This window comes from Simochromis diagramma, unplaced genomic scaffold (genome assembly GCF_900408965.1).
Source record: "Simochromis diagramma unplaced genomic scaffold, fSimDia1.1 OVJJ01000205.1, whole genome shotgun sequence".
In the NCBI taxonomy this organism is placed as follows: domain Eukaryota; kingdom Metazoa; phylum Chordata; class Actinopteri; order Cichliformes; family Cichlidae; genus Simochromis; species Simochromis diagramma.
The window spans coordinates 17,507,954-17,529,062 of record NW_024386782.1 but is presented as its reverse complement, the minus strand read 5'-3'; the positions used below and the strand labels follow the sequence as shown (position 1 = coordinate 17,529,062).

Below are 21,109 nucleotides of genomic sequence, written 5' to 3'. Positions count from 1 at the left end.
TCAATCCACACTTTGACTTAGCTGTTCCCTTTTCACTAGATTTAGTTTTTTTATAACGCTCCCTCTGTCTCGCTCTCTCTTCCATTTACTTCCACACACTTCTGCTTTGAATTAGGAAGTTTTGTGTTTACTAGTCTAAGGGTGGACAGAAGGCGAGCAGGCAGAGGTGTTATGGGATGGAAATAAAAACTACAAATGGTGTTTGATCATGAAGTATTGGAGTTTAATCAGAGACGGGAAAACAGGCCTTTGTCAGAGGCGGGTGATGCTGTGCAGCGTGAGTTTGCATACCAATTTATTTGTGTAGTTTGTGTACTTTAATCAGCTGTCTAAATGACTTTATTTGAATGTTTTGATTTATAAAAATTATTATTTTTAACTGTAATGTGTAAGTGAACAAATTGTCTCACTTTAGAGTGACGTTATAATAGAAGATTCAACGAAGTCAGCCAGGCAAAGGCAGGCGGCCATACTGTCATCAACACAGGGAACAGTGTGCTAGCTGATGATATCCACATTGGAGTCTCTTTACTGTGCCCCTTGCCCACATGGAGAGGGATCCGAATGACATCAGCCAAAACTTTAAGAGAACATGGCCTACTGTATCCTACATCCATACTGTATAAATCCACAAGGCCCTCACACAGGTGGAAAGTCGCAGCTCATGGTCATCACCTTAACACAAGCCGACTAAGGATACCAAACTTTTTATATAAGTAGAACAGCCTAAAAATCCCAATGCCTTCCGTTTGGATTTCTTAGTTTACAGAGTCTCTATTGCTTTTGTTTGACAGCATTGCATTAAAGTATATTATAGTTACTATATGAGTCAAGTATCCAGAATCATAAGGATCACGTAGACCAATTAATATCATAACTACCTCCCTAGACTATTCAGATTTTTGCATCAGCCGTATTTTAATAGATGCCAATATAGAATTTGTCACAGTAAAGTTAGCTTCAGTGATATGATAAATAAGGAAGTAATGTTTGCTTTGGAGCACTTATGTAACTCACAAGACTGTGAAACAGATGCTATGAAATAGCCCACATTCCTGAAAATCAGCAGCAGGACAAAGAAGGACATTACTAACATAACTGGATTTTTACAAAATGTTGTCCATTAATTCATCAAAAGAAACAACACTGAACAATTATCAGTTGTCAGTGTGTGTGTGTGTGTGTGTGTGTGTGTGTGTGTGTGTGTGTGTGTGTGTGTGTGTGTGTGTGTGTGTGTTGGATTGATTAATCAACATGATTCAACAGTAATAAAGGTGAAAAAAGCAATAGCTTTAAACCACTTCAAACAGAACTCATTATTAATTACCTTTTTTTTTTTAATTAAAGAAATTTAAAAAAAACAAATAAAGAGATAGGCTGGGATAAAAAGAAGAGGAAATATGGCGACACCAGTGTGGCAGTTTAGTGAAACGGGAAGCTGTGTGTGTGATAATGCAGCGTTTGTGTAGAGTACCATCAAATATCCAATTTCATCTGATGTTTTGTTAGAAATCAGTGGAAGGAATGTGTGAGAGAGCCGTCAGCTGCCCCCTGACTAAGGAGATTAGAGCAATACGATTAACATAAGTCAATATGTATTGTTGCCATATGAACACTAGGGGGCACCAAATCTTAATATGAGGGGTTTTCATTGCTCTGTGTGTGACAAGCATTTGTTTTTCCACTCTAAAAAGACTTTGGGATTACACAGTTCACTCAAACTTTTATCAGTTGCCATTCTGGTTATGTGGGGCCAGTTTATGACCAGTGGCAACAAAATCCAACTAAGGAAAAACAGCCCATTTTACCATGCCTCGAGGTGTCTTGACAACTAGTGGCTGGTGATTAAGACAAAAAATTATTATCAATTTTTTTATTGCTTGCCGAAATAACGAGAAAAGTCTCGTCCTAATAAGTTCAAGAGTTAATTAGGATTCAAATGCTGAAAGTGAAGAAAATTTTGATTCAAAATTGTAAATATCTTGAAATTTCAAGTTAACAAACTGAAATCTCAGTTTGGATGAATTGGATGAAAACTATGGTCATTTTTTAAAATCAGAACCAGATAGCATTTAAAACCAGGGCTCTATCTGGCATTACCGTGTAGTTACAGTAAGTCACAATATGACTATAGTGATGGCATTTGTGTCAAACAATATCAATATTTAGTGACTTAAACATGTGATATTTTGATATATTGGCCAGTATTTTTTTCCTTTATAAAAACAAAACAGATTTCCATAACACCTATTTTGTGTAGTTGCTTACTCATTTACACTGCTCAGATCAACTGGTTGGTTGGGCATCCATACATGCGTGGTGCCATAGCGAAGTTGCAGAGTGCCCTCTGGTGAACAAGCTATGCAACATCAACACTCATCAGATGGTTTTTCTCCCATCTCTTCTTTATCTTTTTTAATTTTCATTCATCAGTTGATATAAAAGCAGTTGCTGATAGTTTAGTAAACACCTAATTTCAGTTGCTAATTGATCGATTTTCTTGATTTTTTTTTATTTTTTTTTTTTCCAGTTTTCACTGTCTGTTTGGTTTGACTGAGGTTTGGTTTACGCCCTAGTTTGGGTCAAAATACACCACTGTGCAATGTTCATGGTAATAAAGCTAAAGTAGAAAGCTAAAGTAAGCTAAATAAACTTTTACATGCCGTCTTTTTCCACACAAGTTCTACATATATCCAGTGTTGGGGAGTAACGGAATACATGTACCGCCGTTACGTATTTAAAATACAAAATATGAGTAACTGTATTCCGTTACAGTTACCGTTTAAAAAGGTGGTATTCAGAATACAGTTACTTTGTTGAAATTAATGGATTACACTGCGGTACTTTCCTGTTTCATATTGTCGCGGGTCAGGACTGTTTGGGTTTTGTTTGACAGCTACGTTCTGTTGATCCAGGCGGCAGCGTTACGGTTGCCATGGTTACAGGGCAACGCTCTCTCTCTCTCTCTCTCTCTCTCTCTCTGCGACTGTGTGTTTCCTGGGTGAGAGAGCGCCTTTTCGTTGTTGTTGTGCTAAGCTAACAGGCAGAATGCTACAAGCATAGCTCTAAAGAATGTAGCATCATGGGCAGTGTAGTCTGTGTTGCAGGGAGAATGGACTGCCATACACGTTATGGGTCTGTGAGCGCGAGGAGAGAGAAAAAGGGGAGTGGAAAGGTACGAGTTGTCGTCGAGGAAAAACGGGAGCTGGAAGCATGTAAATATAATAATAACCACTTCAGCCAAGAAGAGAGCCTGACGAGCCCAGTTGTAAGTAAGCTATTAAGACTCGACTGTACACCGTGTTCGTGTTTTCCTCCGAAAACAATAAGTTCCGTTGGAGCAGCCTTTCAACGCCTCTCTCTGTCTCTCACAAGAAAAGTTGACCCAGACAACAAAGTAAAGCTATTTTTCGGCTAAGAGCCCGACACGGAACCGACGTATTAGCCAGAGGTCCCTTTACTACAGTTCGGAGTCGCGGACCTTCAGTAATAGTAATAAATCACACAGCAATAGTACATTCACGTTGTTGTAAAAAGCATGATAATATATTAAGTAATCCAAAGTATTCAGAATAGGTTACTGTCATTGAGTAACGTAACGGAATACGTTACAGAATACATTTTGGGGCATGTATTCTGTATTCTGTAATGGAATACATTTTAAAAGTAACCTTCCCAACACTGCATATATCACATCACAATAACCTGATCACCTGTGGTGACGACCCTGGAGGAAGCTAAATGTGACCCGTTTATCAAGATCAATGAAATTTATTCAATTAGATAAAACTGTTTGGATTTTTTTTTACAGATTTACTGCTGCTAGCCTTACATTAAGACTGCTGTCTGACCTCGCACGCATGCACAAAGTAGTCTGACTGAGTGGCTTTACAAAAGGACACTAATACTATAAAGCCCAAGTTAAATGTTTGACCGTGAAGATTACATTATCATGACCAGACATCAGATTAGGACCTTTCTAGCTAATAAGATTACGAAGAACAAAATGCTGTGAGCTCTATTATGTTACAGTACTGAAACACACATGCACATACACGCACACACACATTCTCGTGTTGATATCTTAGTGAGGACATCTAGTTGACATAATGTTTCTCTAGCCGCTTACCCTAACCATCAAAAATGTTTGCCTAACACTAGCCTCCATCCAACCATAACCTAATTGTAACTCTGACACTAAAACTACATTTTGAGTCTTAAAAATGCCATCAAACTTGTGAGGACAGGCACTTTAGTGCTGACTAGTGGCTGTTGGTCCCCACACAGATGTCTAAACAGGTATACATACACACACACACACACACACTTCTAGATTCTGTAATATGATACTCACTGTATACAGGAAAGCATGCAAAGGCATGCACACCGACTAGATTCATCCTGAGGCACTATGTTGGGAATTAAGTTAGTTTAGAAATACACTGGTGCCCAGTAAGCTAAGTTCCAACATTTTGGTAACAAAACATCAAACTGCGTTTTGGGTGCCGGGTGCCAAAAATGCAGAGTGAAGAAGAAGGAGTAGTAGAACTACATTAATCACTTTAGAAACTGTGCTAGAACAATATCTACACAAACACACAAAAACCTCTGACAGAGGACAGCATGCACAGACATACAGAGATCCATCATTCCTAATGTCACAGATAGCAACTATCTCCCAAGGTCTGGCTTTTACGTTTTCCTTAAATCCCTTTACCGTCCACAGGAACTCATTACTCACAAAGCCAGGAGGGGAGAGGCGGTATGAGGCTGTGAGCGTTAATGTGCCCATGAACCGATTATGAGAAAGATGAGAGCTCTGGATGCCAGTGGCCTGCTTCCAGGTCATCACTTCCAGTTTTCAGGAACATATGTGCTGTGTTTTGTCAACAAATGTTGTTTTGGTAGCTTGACCTAATATGCATAATGCCAGACTGTAAAAAAACAACCCCCACAAAACAATGAAATACACCCGTGCTGAGCAATCCTTTCTTTGATCCCTTAAAGCAGGTTAAGAGAGAGAAGGAGGAGCCATTAAAATAAATATCAAATATCATGAATAAAATGATTGAACTCAAAATCTATCACAGCAGGTAGCTCAATCAAAAGAAATTACTTATTACATTCATATTATTCCAAACACAGTGGATGCCCAGCCATACTCACGGCCGACACAAATTCATCATTTTCAGATAAGGCTTGCCCGCTAATCCCTTCATCCTCCACAGGGGGAAAAACATCCATAAGATATCTGTGTGGAGAATAAAATGGTCACTCTAATAACACGATAAGTATTTCTAGTATTTTCCATACACCTACATTTTCCGTACATCTACCCTTAAGTGTTTTTCACTCAGTTTCAGAATAAGATGAGGCAGCTGCAGGCTGTGGCGCTGAAAGCTAACCCTAGAAAAACCGCTGTACTCAGCACAAAGCTGCAGCTGTGGAAGGAGACTGATCTGATTCAGCCCTAAACAGAGCACAACAGCTGCAGCGTCCATCGGTTCAACTCTGCTCAACTAGCACACAGATCCTCAACACACACAGGACAGTATCACATTTAAACTGCCGCACACATCTACACATTCATTTATCTTCTCCCTATATTTGCTTATCAACAGCAGGTCCCGGAGGGCTGAAACCCAGTAGATGTCGGGGAAGACCAGCGCAGGGCATTGCTTGAAGTAGCAGCGGTAGTGAGTCAAATTTGAACCCAATTCCATTTAAACACAAGTCACCATAAAATGTTTAAACAAACATAATAAGTAAATTAGTAAAAAAATAAATAAATAAATAATAACATCCATTTTGAAAAAGTTCAAATTGTAATTCTCACCATAGTGAAATCAGGCAATTTTTTTTTTTTACATATTTTCAGTTTGTGTTTAGTTTTTTGTTTAAATTTAGATTTTTTGTTTTTAAATTTTGAATTAATTTCTTATTTTCTTGTTTCATTTTTACATTTAATGGTAGAAATTACACATTTCAGTTAAGCTTTTATTAGTTTTTGATATTTATTTTGTTTACTTTGTTACAGGATAACTTTAAGAAGTTTAGGATACACATTACAGTAAAACTTGTATAAAAAGAAATACAAAAAGAAACATTGTGCAGGCAGCTTACATATCACAATTTCAAATATTTGACCAAATGAACAAAGACTTAACATTTCCCGTGTGTTTTAGACCCAAGTTTAGACTGAAGAGCAGAGGCGATCGTGCCTTTGCCTCAGCTGCACCCAATCTCCCTGCTTCTATTCGTGCCTCGGACTCTGTCCAATCCTTTTAATCAAGATTGAAAGCATACTTATTTGACCTGGCTTTCCTGACCAGTTAATACCCTTTTTAAACTTTATATTAAATTTATTATTTTATTATTAATTTTACTGCTGTTTTTATCTTCTTAGTAGATATTTTTGTATTCACGATCTGACCTTCCTCCTGTATTGAGGTTTGATACCCATTTTACTTAACTCTTCCAGTCTATTAGTGCCTCCATTCTGTCTGTGCTAGTGCCTGATCTGTACTCTGTTATTGACTTGTGTTGTTTCTCCGTATTACTGTGAAGCACTCTGGCGTGCCTTCAGATTTTTAAATGTGCTACATAAATAAAACTGTATTTTTTTGTTTATTTATTATTATTCACAATACATTTCAAGTCCAATTTTTACCTTTATTGTATTTTCATCTGTTTTTTCAAAATTAGTTTTAGTTACCAGTAATAACTGCTTTAGCCACATTTTAATCACATTGAAAATACAGTAAAGACCAAACTATCAACACTGTATATTTCACACCAGACAGTTTTTTCTTGTTTTTTAAGCCAACTAATTTTAAATAATCTATTCCAGCCTAAACATGACAGCAACACACACCCCTGACATCTAATGCCCTTGCAGACTGTTGAAACTATTCAGTTTACAACATCTCTACAAAAAAGGGTAAAACGGTGAATTACCGACCTGGTGAACTGATTTATCTAGCTCTGAGTTCAGTGATTCTACACATTTTCTTCTGATGTTGAAAACATTAAAAAAAGGCAACAGAGATGTTTCACAATGGTTTGATGTGGAAATTAAATGGCCAGAACTAAAAGCCAAAAAAAAAAAAAAAAAAAAAAAAAAGAGTCGGGCCTTCACAGTATTTGTGAAATAGTGTGTGTGTGTGTTTGTGTGTGGCTTTGCAGAATAGGTGGGAGGGTATAAAATGTCATAGTTTGCCTCTCACCAACCTCATTCTGCAGCACTTCATCAGTGACCTCATGGCTCTGCATGCAATAACTCGGCCTCGTGTGTGGGCGAGAAGTGCCGTGTGTTGTGCGTGGGTACGTGGTGGCTGAGCAGGGCGCTACTGACATACATGGGTAAAAGAGCTAGTACTGTCTGACAGATGAATGAGCACTTTGGGAGATCTATGAAGCGGAGTTATGTTTGCACAATCCAACCAGACTTTTTTCCCCTCGGCAGACGTATGTCTTGCCACAGGTGTTACTAAGAACAATGGCTGTTGTAATATTGTGTTTCAGCAAGCCGGGATAGTGTGACAATGAACACGCAATGCCACTGAAACTAAAGTAAACTTAGTGGCATCCAGTAGTTACACCTGTCTTTGTTTACCCCTTATGCTCTGACGTGTCAAAGAGTCTGTTTGGGGGAAGAAAAAAAAAAAGCTTATAAATTTTCCACATTATTTAACACTAAAAATGATGGACCACCTTGATCACCTGATCAGGTGCTGCTAATCCATCAGTACGCAAACTGACACGAAGGGAAAAAGGATGCTGAAATGTCGGGAAACCCGGCCCGACACTGACTGAGGAGTGAAAGCCATGTCACAGGAAAACAGCTGTGTACATTCACCAAAGTGTTTTGGACATGACACGGCCAGTGTGACACTGAACAAGACAAGATACATGCTCACAATGGCAATGATTTGAAATACAGAGACACCTATGAAAGCATAAATCATCATTTCATTTCCCTTTGACAGGTTCATACTGCTGGCTGAAATTAGTCCATTACCTACTATTACCTACTACTGTAAAATAAAGGGAACTGCACAGGTCTACCTCTTCATCATCGCTAGGCAGCCTTTGGTAATCCGACTCTGTTGTCTCCTGCAGTCTCTGGTATTCTGCCGTCTCCCCCATGGTGGAGTTCTGAGACCCAGCCGGTACCTGTTCGAGTGCTACGTGTCCTCAAATAGCTGCTGCTCCAGCCCAGTGAGCAACCCACAGACTCAGTCGGTCAGTCAGCTCGCTTCGACATCCATGCAGGAAGACAAGTGCGATATTCTGGGCGTCGTTCACAGAGCGGCGTTGCATTATTCCGCAACGCCTGGCACAATAAGTCTTATTACTCTGCTAACTCTGCTGTCACTCCTGCATCCAGTAATACCACCTTCATTGTCTTCATCGTTTAGGTTGAGTCAGCATTCGTTTAAAATGGCCGGACAATGAGTTCTTCATTTTCACACCTTTGTGACAGGAACTGACTAGTCTCTGAAAACAAAGCTGCTAATCCTCATGGAAACAGTTTTCAGAAGTGTAATTGTGCTGATAATCTGCAAACAATACTTCTTAATACAGAATGAATAACTCAATTCAGTTCGTGCAGGCAGGAGTAGTTCCGCTTTTGAGAAGATATACAGAATGCAATCCTCTTGAACGGTCTGTCCTTTTCATATGTCAGCAGCATTAAGAAGCTTCTGGGGTGTGAAAATGATCATTCAGAAGTCATTCAGCGAGGATTATTGTCCCTCAGACAATGAAATTCCAGCCTGGGTCCTTGGAGCTGCTGCAGTCAAGAGGTGGGAGTGTTAGGAGGATGAAGCCAAGGTGTGGCACAGAAGGTGAAAAGTCTAACAGGCTCCGCTTGTATCCTCACATCAGCTTCTAACCTCAATCTCTCTCTTGTGCTCAGTTGTGCTCATCTCTGCTGTCACTGCCTGTCTCTCTCTCTCTCTCTCTGACTCTTGTTCACCCTTCCTTAATGCTGACGCATGCTCCTCATATCCAGCGACGGCTCTCTCCGTTTCCATTTCCATGCCCCAGGCACTACCATGACCAGCTTACCTCCTCTTACTCATCGGCAGTGAAAAAATAAATAAATAAATAAATCACAGCAAGCAGTGGCAGCGGTCGTCCGGGTGACGTCTTTCATTTTTCACCTGAATTAGCTCCTTCCTTCTTTGTGTGGTTTTTTTATTCATTCCAGCGGCTCGGCTCTAACGATGCCGACTGAAGTCTGGGAGCATTTTGGACTCTGCTTTGTCCTAAATGGACTTCCTGATTGCTCGGTCGATGCCTAATCCCTCGCCTGTTGTTATTGTTTTTTCCCCCCCTCCTCTCCTTTCGAGCCCTAACCCTCTAACCCGCTTTCCACACGCTTCCACTTTTTTTTTCCCCACTCGATGATTTGGCGAGTGGTCGCCTCTTCTATTACCGTGGCAACATCAACCCATCCCACCTCCTCCCCGCTCCCGTGTCCTGTAGCCACGGTGATCCACTCAGCTGTGGTCCTGATAAAAGCAGCCAATGAGAATAAGTCAAGCCAACAGGAAAGGGAGGGGGAGGAGAGTGTCAGGCGAGAGGTGGAGAGGCGGAGGGAGCCCTAATGAGGAGAGTTAATCTTCCCTCTGAGAGGGAGAAAAACATGGCCATGCTGCTTTGTCTGTGTTTGTGTGTGTAAAGCTCTCCAGTATAGAGGACATCCAAGCCATCTGGACTTTGCTGTGTGGACATCTGGGTGAAGAGGAAAATAGAATAAAAGAACAACGCATGTGCGTCTGCGTACGCACACATGACACTTCCCCATCGCTCCAACTGATGCCATTGAGGAAAAAAAAAAAATCTTTAAAAGCACTCTGGGACAGCACAGAGTATTTGTTTACGCATGCATGATCTCCTCCTCCCCTCAGTCCATGTCACTCTTTATTCCTTCCACTTTCATATCCTTAACACTCGCCCCTCTTTTGTTTTGCCTCCTCTCGCTCTCTTCTCCATCTCCGACTCCACTCCAGTCCTGCTGATGTCCTTAGGCCAGTTATTTACGGCCCACTGCACAACATTCATTTTTTGCTCTCATTCCTCCACCTCTTCCTCTTTTCTGTGATCTGGTCCTCCGGAAGCAGACTTCTGCAAATTTGAGAGGCACGCAACACAACACAGCAGTGGGACAAAAGCAGCAAGACTGCGTAATTAAAGTAAAAAAATTATTACTTTGGTCAATATTGACGTCACCATGACGTCACCACTTTTTAAAGTTAGAATTTGTCAATTTTCTTTTTTTAAATTCTTGTTTCTCGCTCAAAATCTAAATCCAAAATGTCGTGGTTTACCTTACTTGCATTAGGAAAAAAATTGCAGAATAAACCTTTTATCTTGATTATGTCATTTCCATTATTGCTGGAAGAGTAGAACTGAATATAAAATCAATTATCAGCCGTGATATGCGTACGCCTCCAAAGAAACACATGGTTTGCGCATAATTATTTCTGCAAATGTAAGTGATACGATTTGGATGCACACATTCATAATACACAGTTACACACACTGTAGGTCAGCGATTCTGCATTTACTATAAATCAGGTCCTCAGACACCTACTGTGTCCAGGTTTTTAGTGTATTTATAGGGCAGTAATATCAACTCATACTCTAGCAGTACATGCTGACCTCTCCTCTTTTACCCCTGCTATGGATTCGTGTTTTATTATTCCATCCCTCTTACAGCTCAATCTTAAATGAAACCTCTTTATATGAATTTACTTTTTTAGTGGAGTAAAAAAAATCTCAAGAGCTTTCAACCTTAATGGCCAACAACATTTCTTAAAAATAGTCATGACGGGTGGGATTCACAGTGTTGCATTGCCTATGATCTTAACAACATTCTGCACGTATTTGAGAACTGAGGTTACCAGCTGCTGTAGTTTTGAAGGTCAGGATTTTAACTGCTTAGCAGTTCAGAGCCTGGGAATTGGTCTGGAATGGATGGAGGTTAATTCAGCATCCAGATGCCAACTCCTGCAATACATGCGGGTATGTTTGTTTTCCTAAAGTAAGGAAAGTCTGCCCTGAAAGAAAGATGTATGGCAGCACAGGCTTCTCTAAAACTGTGCTTCAATGGTGTTTTCATAGAAGTTAAACTAAGCAACGCAGTATCCACTGATTAATACCCACTCTGGGTATTGGATTTTCAAACTGTGGGTTGATAACAAGCAGGCATCCATAGTTTCCACAAGAAACTCAGACTGCAGGTACCATTTAGTTATGAATGTGATTTTTTAAAGCATGTTTTACTTTGATACACATTTTTCTAAAATCCCTAAACAATTTTTCCATGCAGACTTTCACAGAGCGCTGAAGTGCACATTTTGAAATGGGGTCATACAGCGAGCCCATACAGCGAGTGTATTTCTCTCTTTAAAGTGTCTAATGATACATTTGTCCATTCAGTTTCTAACTTTCTCAAATCATGTAAAACGTGTAGGCATACAGAACGAAATGAAAAAACCCGTACAGTGCAGTATAAACAACACAGCACTGCTGAGTAACAGCAGATACCTTTCCTGTTTATCTGAAATGTTTAACTGCATAAACTGTCCAAAGTAAGAGGCAGTGAAAGAAAAGTTGAGCCGCAGGAGAGACGAGAAAACAGAAGGGATCTGCGGTGAATTGAGGCCATGATAAATGAAGCGGTGCTGAGCTGCGGTGTTACGCCGGGTCACTGCTGCCCACCAGCTGCCCCCTGATGAAGTTAACACACTCAGTTATAGGCTGCTCCACAGACTGATAAGAGTGAAGGGCAACGATGAAGGACGCTGTGAAAATATTTTTCCGCACCAACCTGAATTTTTAATAAAAAATCGGTTTGTAGCCGATGATAAGCACCCGTCAACCTTAAAAGTAGAGCTTTTGTTTTGCAGGAAAAGATTGCATTTTTTCTGGACATGTGGATAATATAAAGTGCATTGCTCATTCACCAGCATCATCAGAATACACTCATCTTGTGTGTGTGTGTGTGTGTGTGTGCACGTGTCGAGGGGGGACAGAGCTGAGCCTGTTAAAACATGTAAACGCCTTCTCTGTCCCCGTGATTGAGAGCACAGCAGACAAGCTGTGGGTGTAATGATAAAGTGTTCCCAGCCCAAGCATCACAGCCTGTTTAAACCTACCTTTAAGAGACTGTTAAGCATCCTGAAAGACTAAAAGGACTGCAAATCCTGGGTCCCTCCTCTCTTTATGACTGTTGGTGGGTAGGCTGCAGGCTCTGGGGGCAACACTAAGCTTTTCAACAGGAGCTGGATGAAATCCCCAATGTCTACTCCTGATTGTGGGGCTTGTATGGTGGAAACATAATCAGGATAGTAACTGACAGTATAGCTCTGGTGCACTGTATGAGTGTGTGAGTAATATAGTGGAAAGTATTACATTTCTTTTGAATTTGTATTATATTTATTATTTGCATGAACAGATGTCCGATGATAGTATCTATCCAAGTCATAGATAAGCTAATCTGCAGAATAGTTTCTGAATTAGTTACAGATTCTAAAAAGAACGACAGGTCATCAGCTATCAAAACTAAATGTATGGCTTCAGTGTGTCTGCATCTTATCATTAAAAAAAAAAAAGTCCATGTGACTCATAAAACCACTTTTACTGTCAGATTAAGATTTCTCAATTATCCGGCAGCCTTCACCTGAAAAGAAACTTTCATTAGGGAAAAAAATAAAGAATGACTTACACTGTGTCGAGGAATTAAAGCTTGAAATCTTCACTCTAACAAAACAAAACACACTTGTCTCTAAAAGTTTAATCTCCTTTATGTATCTACCTGCGGTTCAATGAAAGGGATACCTCTACTTCTACCTCTGTCTCAGCCTATTGCTAGCATCCTCCTCAGCTTGTCGTCCTTCACTACAACAACAGCTTCTCTCTGTGGTCTTCCTCTTTCCCTTCTGTCTGGCAGCTCATTCTTCAACATATTTAAATGTTCACACTATCTTGGTTTGGATGACCCCAGGTATTTAAACTGACCTACCTTCACCACCTCTGCTGCTTCCATCTTCACCTTCCCATCCACCTCACTCTCATTCACACACATGTATTCTATCTTGCTTCTATTAACTTTCATTCCTCTTCTCTCCATTGCATAACTCCACCTCTCCAGGCTCTCTTTTACTTCAGCCCATCACCATCGCAAACAAGAAGGTGCCCAGAGCTCATTCCTGATGTAATCGCACCCCCACCTTCAACTCATCGGTCACATCTACTGCACACCTCACCACTGTCTCGCTCTCCTCACACACGTTCTGCACCAGTTTCACATACTTTCTCTGCCACTCTTGACTTCCTCTTTCAATAACACAGTTGCTTTTTCTACGACAGTGCAGCGCCTTCACATTACCTCTCTTTATGTCTTTTCAGAATCACCGGCAAACAGCTCAGATAAAACATGACCCCTTATTTCTATTCCTCACGATTAATTAACTGCCAGTTCTTGCTGGTTAAAAATAATCAATGCAAGACAAATAAATGAATGATCACATGCAGCAAAAATAAATAAATAAATTAAAAAAAAATTAAAAGAACACAGGCTGACAAGATCTTCTTTGCTGGCTTAGTTCCCTAATATCAGTATATTTTTCCACCAACAGACCTATTGTCTGTCAAATGGTCAGTGTGATTTCTATTCTTCCACAATAAAACACTGAGTCCTGACAAAGAAGGCTTTTACCTGTAAAGGAATACTAATATTCTAATAATGAAGTACCATTTCAAAGTTAATTCTTTAGACATGCAACGTTAGTTTCTACAGGTTAGTGTTACATTGTATTACAGACCTGTTTCTTCTTAAGGTCCCAGATAAATTCTGCTTACAGCTAATTTGGGTTCAGCACTAAGAAGCACCCATGTAAGAAGACATTTCTCCTTACAGTAAATGGCAGTGACGTCCACCCACCCACAACTTCTCATCAGAGACAAAATCTTTTCCCCTTAAAAGATGACTTCAGCTCACTGACTGTGAAAACCACTGTAAATCCTATGGTATGATTCACTACTCCACGATACTAAAGAAGAACTTTGACTGCTGGCTCTGGTGCTGCAATGCTGAGTTCACTGCTGCTTGGAAAATGTTGATTCAGCAAGGAGAGAGGAAGCTGATGAAGCTATGGCCTGGGGTGTCGACAGTGGATATGTGGCACAGTGGCTCCGTAAGTATTTTTATTGTTTTATAGTACAATCTTTACCTGTAACACTGGTTTAGATCCACCTGGTTATTAGGGGTGGGGAAAAAAAGAAGTTTGAAAGCATAATTTGCTAAATTGCAATACATGTTATCACAATACTCAGCATATTGCAAAATATTAAAAACTGCAACAATATCATATTGTCAGTGAAGTGTCGTGATAACATCATATTATGGTGCGTCTAGTGATTCCCACCCGTTTTCTCCCATCTATGAACAAAAGCATCTCTTCTCTCTCAGTAAGCCGTCACCACCGGCCGCTAACTTGAGTTTCGAGCAGTAAAAGTCTAAAAGTGGAAACTTAATGAAAATGGTGTTCTTGAAATATGGCCTGTCCCATGGCCTTGACACAGCAAACTCACTGTTAGGATCAATCGCAGCTGGGCACTGATTCAAGCCCTTTAATGATTTCCATTCACTCACAATATTTCATAGCTGTCATGAGAAATATTATCCTCAACAAATCCTTTCTAATCACCCCTTTCGTAGAAAGATTTCCATTTCACATGGATCACGGGTGAGCAGGCACGCTCAGTAAATCCACTGCGGACAGAGGTGTGTGCATGTGTGTGTGTGGGAGAGCGATGAGGAGACAAAGACTGAACGTGTGTGTGTGAGTGTGACTGAGACTAAGAGACAGATAGACCTCCAAGCTTTATAATCCTCAGCTCTCATGTTGTCTTTCTAGGAAGTGTTAAAGGGGCACACGAGTGCGCGTGGTGTTTGCTTTCCACTGTCCCATCAGCCCAAACAGCTGGGATTTAAGAGGGTCATTTAAAACGTGCAGAACAACACTGAAGGCCAGATGAACCATGTGCATCCTGTTCTCTACTTCATGCATACTTCTGACCAGGCATACACACATGTTTAGAGTAACTCAAGCCGATAAGGATGCTACGTTAGGACGATAAATAAGTTGTGATAGAATTTAACATGAAGCAAATACATATTGCTTTCACAGAGCCTCCAATCTTTTGATAAAACAAAGATAATTTTTACTCCCACAAACACACATGTTATATTTTGCCTTGTGAACATTTGACATGGTACTGAAACTCATAACTTTAACCTCCTTCAATAGTTGTTCCCCTTCCTCTTTTTCCCCCCAATTCCATGTCGCATGTCTTAGTTTCACATTGGGTAAATCTGAGCTTCCTCTTCCTCTTCACTGCTGTTTTTCAAAAATAATGTTACTACCAATATTACAATCAGCATTTTTAATCAAATAAAAACGCTGCTGCAAATAATCATTTAAGGAAACGTCTATAACATATTCACAACTTAAGATCAGAATTCAGGTTTGTGAATGTAAGTAAAAATTCATGATGACTGAGATTTAGCTGTAAATCTTCATGGGTGTGACTGGGACACACAAAAATAAAAAGGAAATAAAAAGGAGGACAGGATCAGAGGGAGCGGAGAATGGGTCGAGGTTCTCGGGTCTCACTTAATCTGCATGTGCGCATTTGTGCCAAGGTCATAGGTGAGGAAGTATGCATACCACCAGAGGCTAAAGCGCTCAGTGCCATCTGGATGCCTGGCCATACATCATGCCAGGAGCTTTGACAGTGTGTGTGTGTGTGTGTGTGTGTGTGTGTGTGTGTGTGTGTGTGTGTGTGTGTGTGTGTGTGTGTGTGTGTGTGTGTGTCATTGAAATGACACCAAACATACCAGCTCATTCACAGCCTCAGCTCACATGCCAGACAAGCCGTTCACAGAATGCAGATCCTAAGTTTTAGTTAAAGCTGAGCCGTAACGTTAGACAACATGGAAGATGATTAAATCGATCTTTCTGTTACGGAAACTACAGTACAAAGTACAGAGTTTCAAAATTTACTGCTTCATTGAATGCACTTGACACACTGTAACAATTATCCTTGGCTAATAATTAAGTGACAATTTATTATTACTTAATCCATTTGTTTTTGTTTTCATGAAAATGTGATCGTTTCCAATAAACAAAGGTATTAAATGTATTTAATTTATGCATTTTATGGTCAGCAGTTCAGAAGAATTAATAAATTCTCACTTAATGAGAGCCTGAAGTCAACAAATGTCATCTTAAAAGAAAAAGATTTAATTAGCTGCATATCCACTGACTATCCATCTATCAATTCTTTAATAAATGTCCTACAACATTTAAAAATGCATTAATCCAAACTAAATGTCCTCTTTTTAAGCACGACATGCTGGCGCTGACGTCACTTTTCTACTTCTAACGTGTAACAAAGTGCTTGGATGAAGCCATTCAGTTAACTGAAACCATACGGTCTGCTTATCATTTCTTCCTCAGGCCACAGGGGGGCAGTGTGAGACAGTGACGGAAGTCACTCTCAAAGCATTTTTGTTTAATTTGAGTTGTTGTACCTGAAAGTTCTTATTTTAAAGACAGTGTGAGGAAGAAAAACAATACTGACATGACTTAATTCATATTTAGTCATCCATATATTTCAAATGCTGCTTAAGTACAGACAAAACTCACTAACATTAACACAGTGTGCTCACGTGTGCGTGTCAGAAATACATACAATAAAAATTACATATACAGTTTTCATCGAGATGATGATTTTCGGGATATTTCTGACGACAGCAAAGACAATAACTAAACTACAGCAGTAGAAACAACAATAGATGACAGACTATTGCTCAAACTCAGATGTTAATCATTCTTAGCAATGTCTGTCTGCAGCTGTGAAGGATGCAATGTCTTCTATTTTTAGAAAAACAAAACCTCCCAGCCTAGAACGGATGTCATGCTTATCCTTTAAGTTGGTAAAGATCACAGGTAAAATACCAGCTTAATGATTTCAACTGATACAGTCACCAAGGCCTCACAAACAAGCTCACACTAAGGACTGCAACATTACCACAACATTACACCTCTAACATTAAAATAAATATATAAAGATTTTTTACAAAATATCAAAAGTTTCAAACTGTCATCTCTGTAAAAATACTTAACAAGACATATTTAAGCAGTGTGAGATGTAGGCTTTGTCAAGGACCTGTCAGAAGAATTGCATCATCACTGCGTGCAATGAGTGTGGGTGTGTGTGGTCAATATGTAAGCTACTCTTCCAGTCCCTCTGATCAGGAGAGTGAAAGATAAGGAACACAACACACTCTATACACTGCAGCCATGTGTGCGTTTCTGTGTGTGACGACAATGTGAATTCTTCAGTTCGTATTATCACATGCAGACTAAACTATGTACGCCTCAGTTGAAACTAATACAAACCCAGTAACAGAAAAGTTTGGATCCTGTGTAAAATGTAAATAAAACCTAAATAAAAACTTGCAAATCTCATAAACTCATATTTTATTCCACGCAGAACATGTCAAATGTTTAAACTTAAAAAATTTACTATCACTTTGAATTTGATGGCAGCATCACGTTCCAACTTTTTTGAGACAGGGCCATGTTTACCCCTGTGTAGCATCCTGTCTTCTTTTACCAGGAGTCTGTAAACCGAGGAGACAATCTGCTGGACTTTTGGGAGACGAATGTTTCCCATTCTTGTCTGCTCAACAGTCCTGTGTCTTCTTTGTCATATTTTAGATGATAATATTTTTTTGATTTTCTTTTAAATGTTTCCATTTGGTGAAAGCTCTTGGCTGCACTTCGGCACCCAGACTCTTCTACCAGCTGCAGTATATGAGGGTCGGGATTGTCTTGCTGAAACATGCGAGACCTTCCTCGCAAAATACATCGATTGGATGGGAGCTTTGTTGTTTTAAAACCTGTATATAGCTTTCAATACTGATGGTGTCTTCCCAGATTTTCAAGCTGCCAGTTCAATGGGCACTGATTCACCTCCAAACCATCATATCCATGTTCCACAGACAGTGATTCCTGGAAGTCATCCTGAGTCCCTGCAGTGATTTCCACGACTAAATCGTGCCCTTTTTTAATGCAGTGTTTTATAAAAAAAATCTCCAGATTCTCTGAATTTCTTTGTGACATCATGTACTGTAGATGATGAGATATTCAAAGTCTTCATAATTTTTTGTTGAGGAACTTTATTATGAAAATGTTCTACAATTTCACGTTTTGGAGGGTTTTTTCAGATTTTCCTTTGCTCATATTTACATAAGAGAAACTCCAAACATGCTATTTATACCCAATTATGTTACTGCTTTGTTCACAAATAAACTAATTAGTTCTAAAATGTTCTTTTGTTTCTCTTTAGTACCAATTCCTTTTCCAGCTTTTTGGAGACCTGTTGCTGCTGTCAAATTAAAAACACTCAAAATCTTCTTAAAAAGGTCCATTTTTTATGTTTTTGATGTTCTATTGTGAAATTTGGACTTGAGATTTACAAATGATTGCAATTTGCTTTTATTTACATTTTACACATCATCCAAATATTTTTTTGAAATTGGGGTTGTAGGTTTTTCCACAGTCGTGCATACACTGTTAAAATGCTAAAATACACATGACCACAGATTCAAATAAACATATGTGAAAGCCCGCAGTTCCTGCTGTGAGCATAGCCAACCACTAACTGAGGACAACCAATCAGAAGAAAGATGGCTTCAAGGGAGCAGAAACGGCTTGTCTCAGACGGTGGATGAACAGAGGGGCTGGTGGATAGCGTGGCAACCCTTGCACTGATGCTAGTGCATAAACTCCTGATCAATGGACCAAACAAAAGAAACTGGCAATGCTAAAACTTTCCTTCCTTGTTACTTTCCATTGGCAGGATGTGAAAGGTTATATGATATGCAACAAGCCACCAGTTAGTCACTCCATAAACATTTCTAAGCTATTATCCTATAGAAGTCGACTTCTTGGTTCCTGGATGCCCTGAAACTTCAGTGATTAATCCTGTCACAGGTATGAAGAAGACGAATCAAATGAAGATGCAGGTCAGCACCCTGACGTTTATCTTTTAGAGACTGATTTCAGATTATAAGAGGCTCAAGTCTTCTACCCCAGAGCTGTGCGACTGTGTTACCAGTGTCACAAGGTGATCTATTACAGGGACACTTAGTCAGGAAACCCGACGCACTGACAACAGGCCGGACATACAATACACCAGGAAGTCACAGACAGCACGCCAGTCCTCAGGGGGTCTGGTAATGTAATACTTGTAGATCAGGAGAAGAGAAGGGATTATTAAAAGAGCGAATGGTGAAAGGAAAAGGAAAAGCCAGAGGAGGAATGAAACCAACAGCAGGTCATGTGACAACTCGCCTGCAGGTAGTTGGACTGAGAAGTGGAGCGGGGGTGGGAGTGTATGGAGTGCCAGCCGGATGTAAGTTCATGGTTAGAATAACACTGTCTCACACCCACACGCGCACACACTTTGACTCCCAGAGGCTCCCTTTCCTCCAAGTTCTCCTCTGTCAGTCTGGGCCCCAAAAGGCCCTTCAAGCATTCAGAGACACTCCACAAAAAGCACACTCACTGATCACTGCTACTATTCTGGGAGCTTCCGCTTTACCTCTCTGCTCCAGAATAGAGCAGAATATCCATTTCTAGACGTCCACATGCTTACTCCGTCTCTGTCCACGTCTCCTCTGTCCTTCAGTTGAGTTTGTTAATCAAATCAGGGCCACAGAATCACTTTTTTGTCAGGAACTATAGGATACTTTCTTAAGAGCATCACAAGCTATCTCTCCTCCACCTCTCATTCTCTTTAAACAGATATGGGATCAAAAACCTCATTAACTTCAGGCCTCTTTGTTGTTCCATTAGACATTTTACTATGTAAAGGAAACCTAAGGCAGGTGATGGTTTGTTACACAGAAACATCTGGAACACGACAAAAAGATCCGTTGTGGAATCTTTTTTTCCTTGTAGGTGATGGTATCTATTTACTGTCACACTAAAACACATCCTAAGCTGCCACTGGCTGGTCCAAACTGACCAGTAGGCCTGGCCAGACGGATTCTTTCATGACATGAACTCGCAAATCTCAGCAGAACCCAAGTGACTCGCAAAATAAGGCACCAAGTGGAGTTTTAGACAAGGAAATGTGATGTTTTCAATCAGTTTTACAATCAGAATTCATCTTCTCTCCTTATCCATGAACAGGACTCGAAACAGTGCAGTGCTGTTCTACACGCACGAGCCAAGAACACTCCAGTCCCGAATCAAGAGAGTGTGAATGCACACGTGTCATCTTAATTGTGCATACAGTCTGCATTGCTTATAGTCTGCCTCTGATAAAGAAACACCAAACCTGACAGCAACATCCAGTTGTTTGGCTTGTTTTCATTAAAGCAAAGAACAACTCAACCATAAGCAGTATTATTATTTCTCTTTCTGCTGAGTTCTGCAGACACCTGCTTGGGAGTGTCTGGCAGGCATCCTGTGTGTGGGTCTGTGTTTGTGGCAGTGGAATACAAGGGTTTCTATTAAAGCCACCAGTGTGACTCTCACTTCCTCCTAACTCTACCTCATCAGCTAAGAATTCTTATTCAGTGGCTGCGACCAGAAAAACAAACTAAGCTGGGACGTGACCGATCCCTTTTGGTTACACAAACAAAAGCATTATGAAACAGGAAATGGTCAGCCACATCTATCTTCAACTAAAACACACGCACACTTAAAATCAATATTATGACCACCGATGACATTATCTGAGGAATTTGATCCTTTTCAAAAGGTGAATAGGTGAATAGACCTCCATGAGTTGGTGACCAAAGCAGAGTCAATGTTTGACATGACCTCATGTTTGCATAGTGAGCACATACACACAGACACAGTGTGTCAAAAAGACACAAACATGTGAAGTGTTGAAGCAATGTACACTATGATGAAAACTAGGCATAAAAACAGTCACACCCAAATGCAATGGGCACTGCAATAGTGCTATAGTCTAAGATACTGGAGGTACGAGCAAATACGTGCACTGA

The 21,109-nt window shown here is 40.1% G+C and overlaps 1 protein-coding gene across 5 annotated transcripts in view; it reads right to left on the bottom strand.

Moving 5' to 3' along the window:
• The window catches only part of LOC120727861 (activated CDC42 kinase 1-like), a 55,720-nt gene that overhangs the window by 23,303 nt on the left and 11,308 nt on the right, over positions 1 to 21,109 (bottom strand). The window contains exons 1-2 of one of the 5 annotated variants that reach the window (XM_040022427.1): positions 8,068 to 21,101; positions 5,167 to 5,251 (exon numbers count right to left, since the gene is read on the bottom strand). The exons of 1 other annotated variant lie outside the window; for it this stretch is intronic. In XM_040022427.1, coding sequence (XP_039878361.1) covers positions 5,167 to 5,251; positions 8,068 to 8,078 — 96 coding nt within the window. In that variant the 5' untranslated portion in view covers positions 8,079 to 21,101. Of the gene's footprint in view, positions 1 to 5,166; positions 5,252 to 8,067; positions 21,102 to 21,109 lie in introns of those variants that run through there. 3 more of the 5 variants (XM_040022431.1, XM_040022433.1, XM_040022428.1) reach the window with 3 other exon arrangements.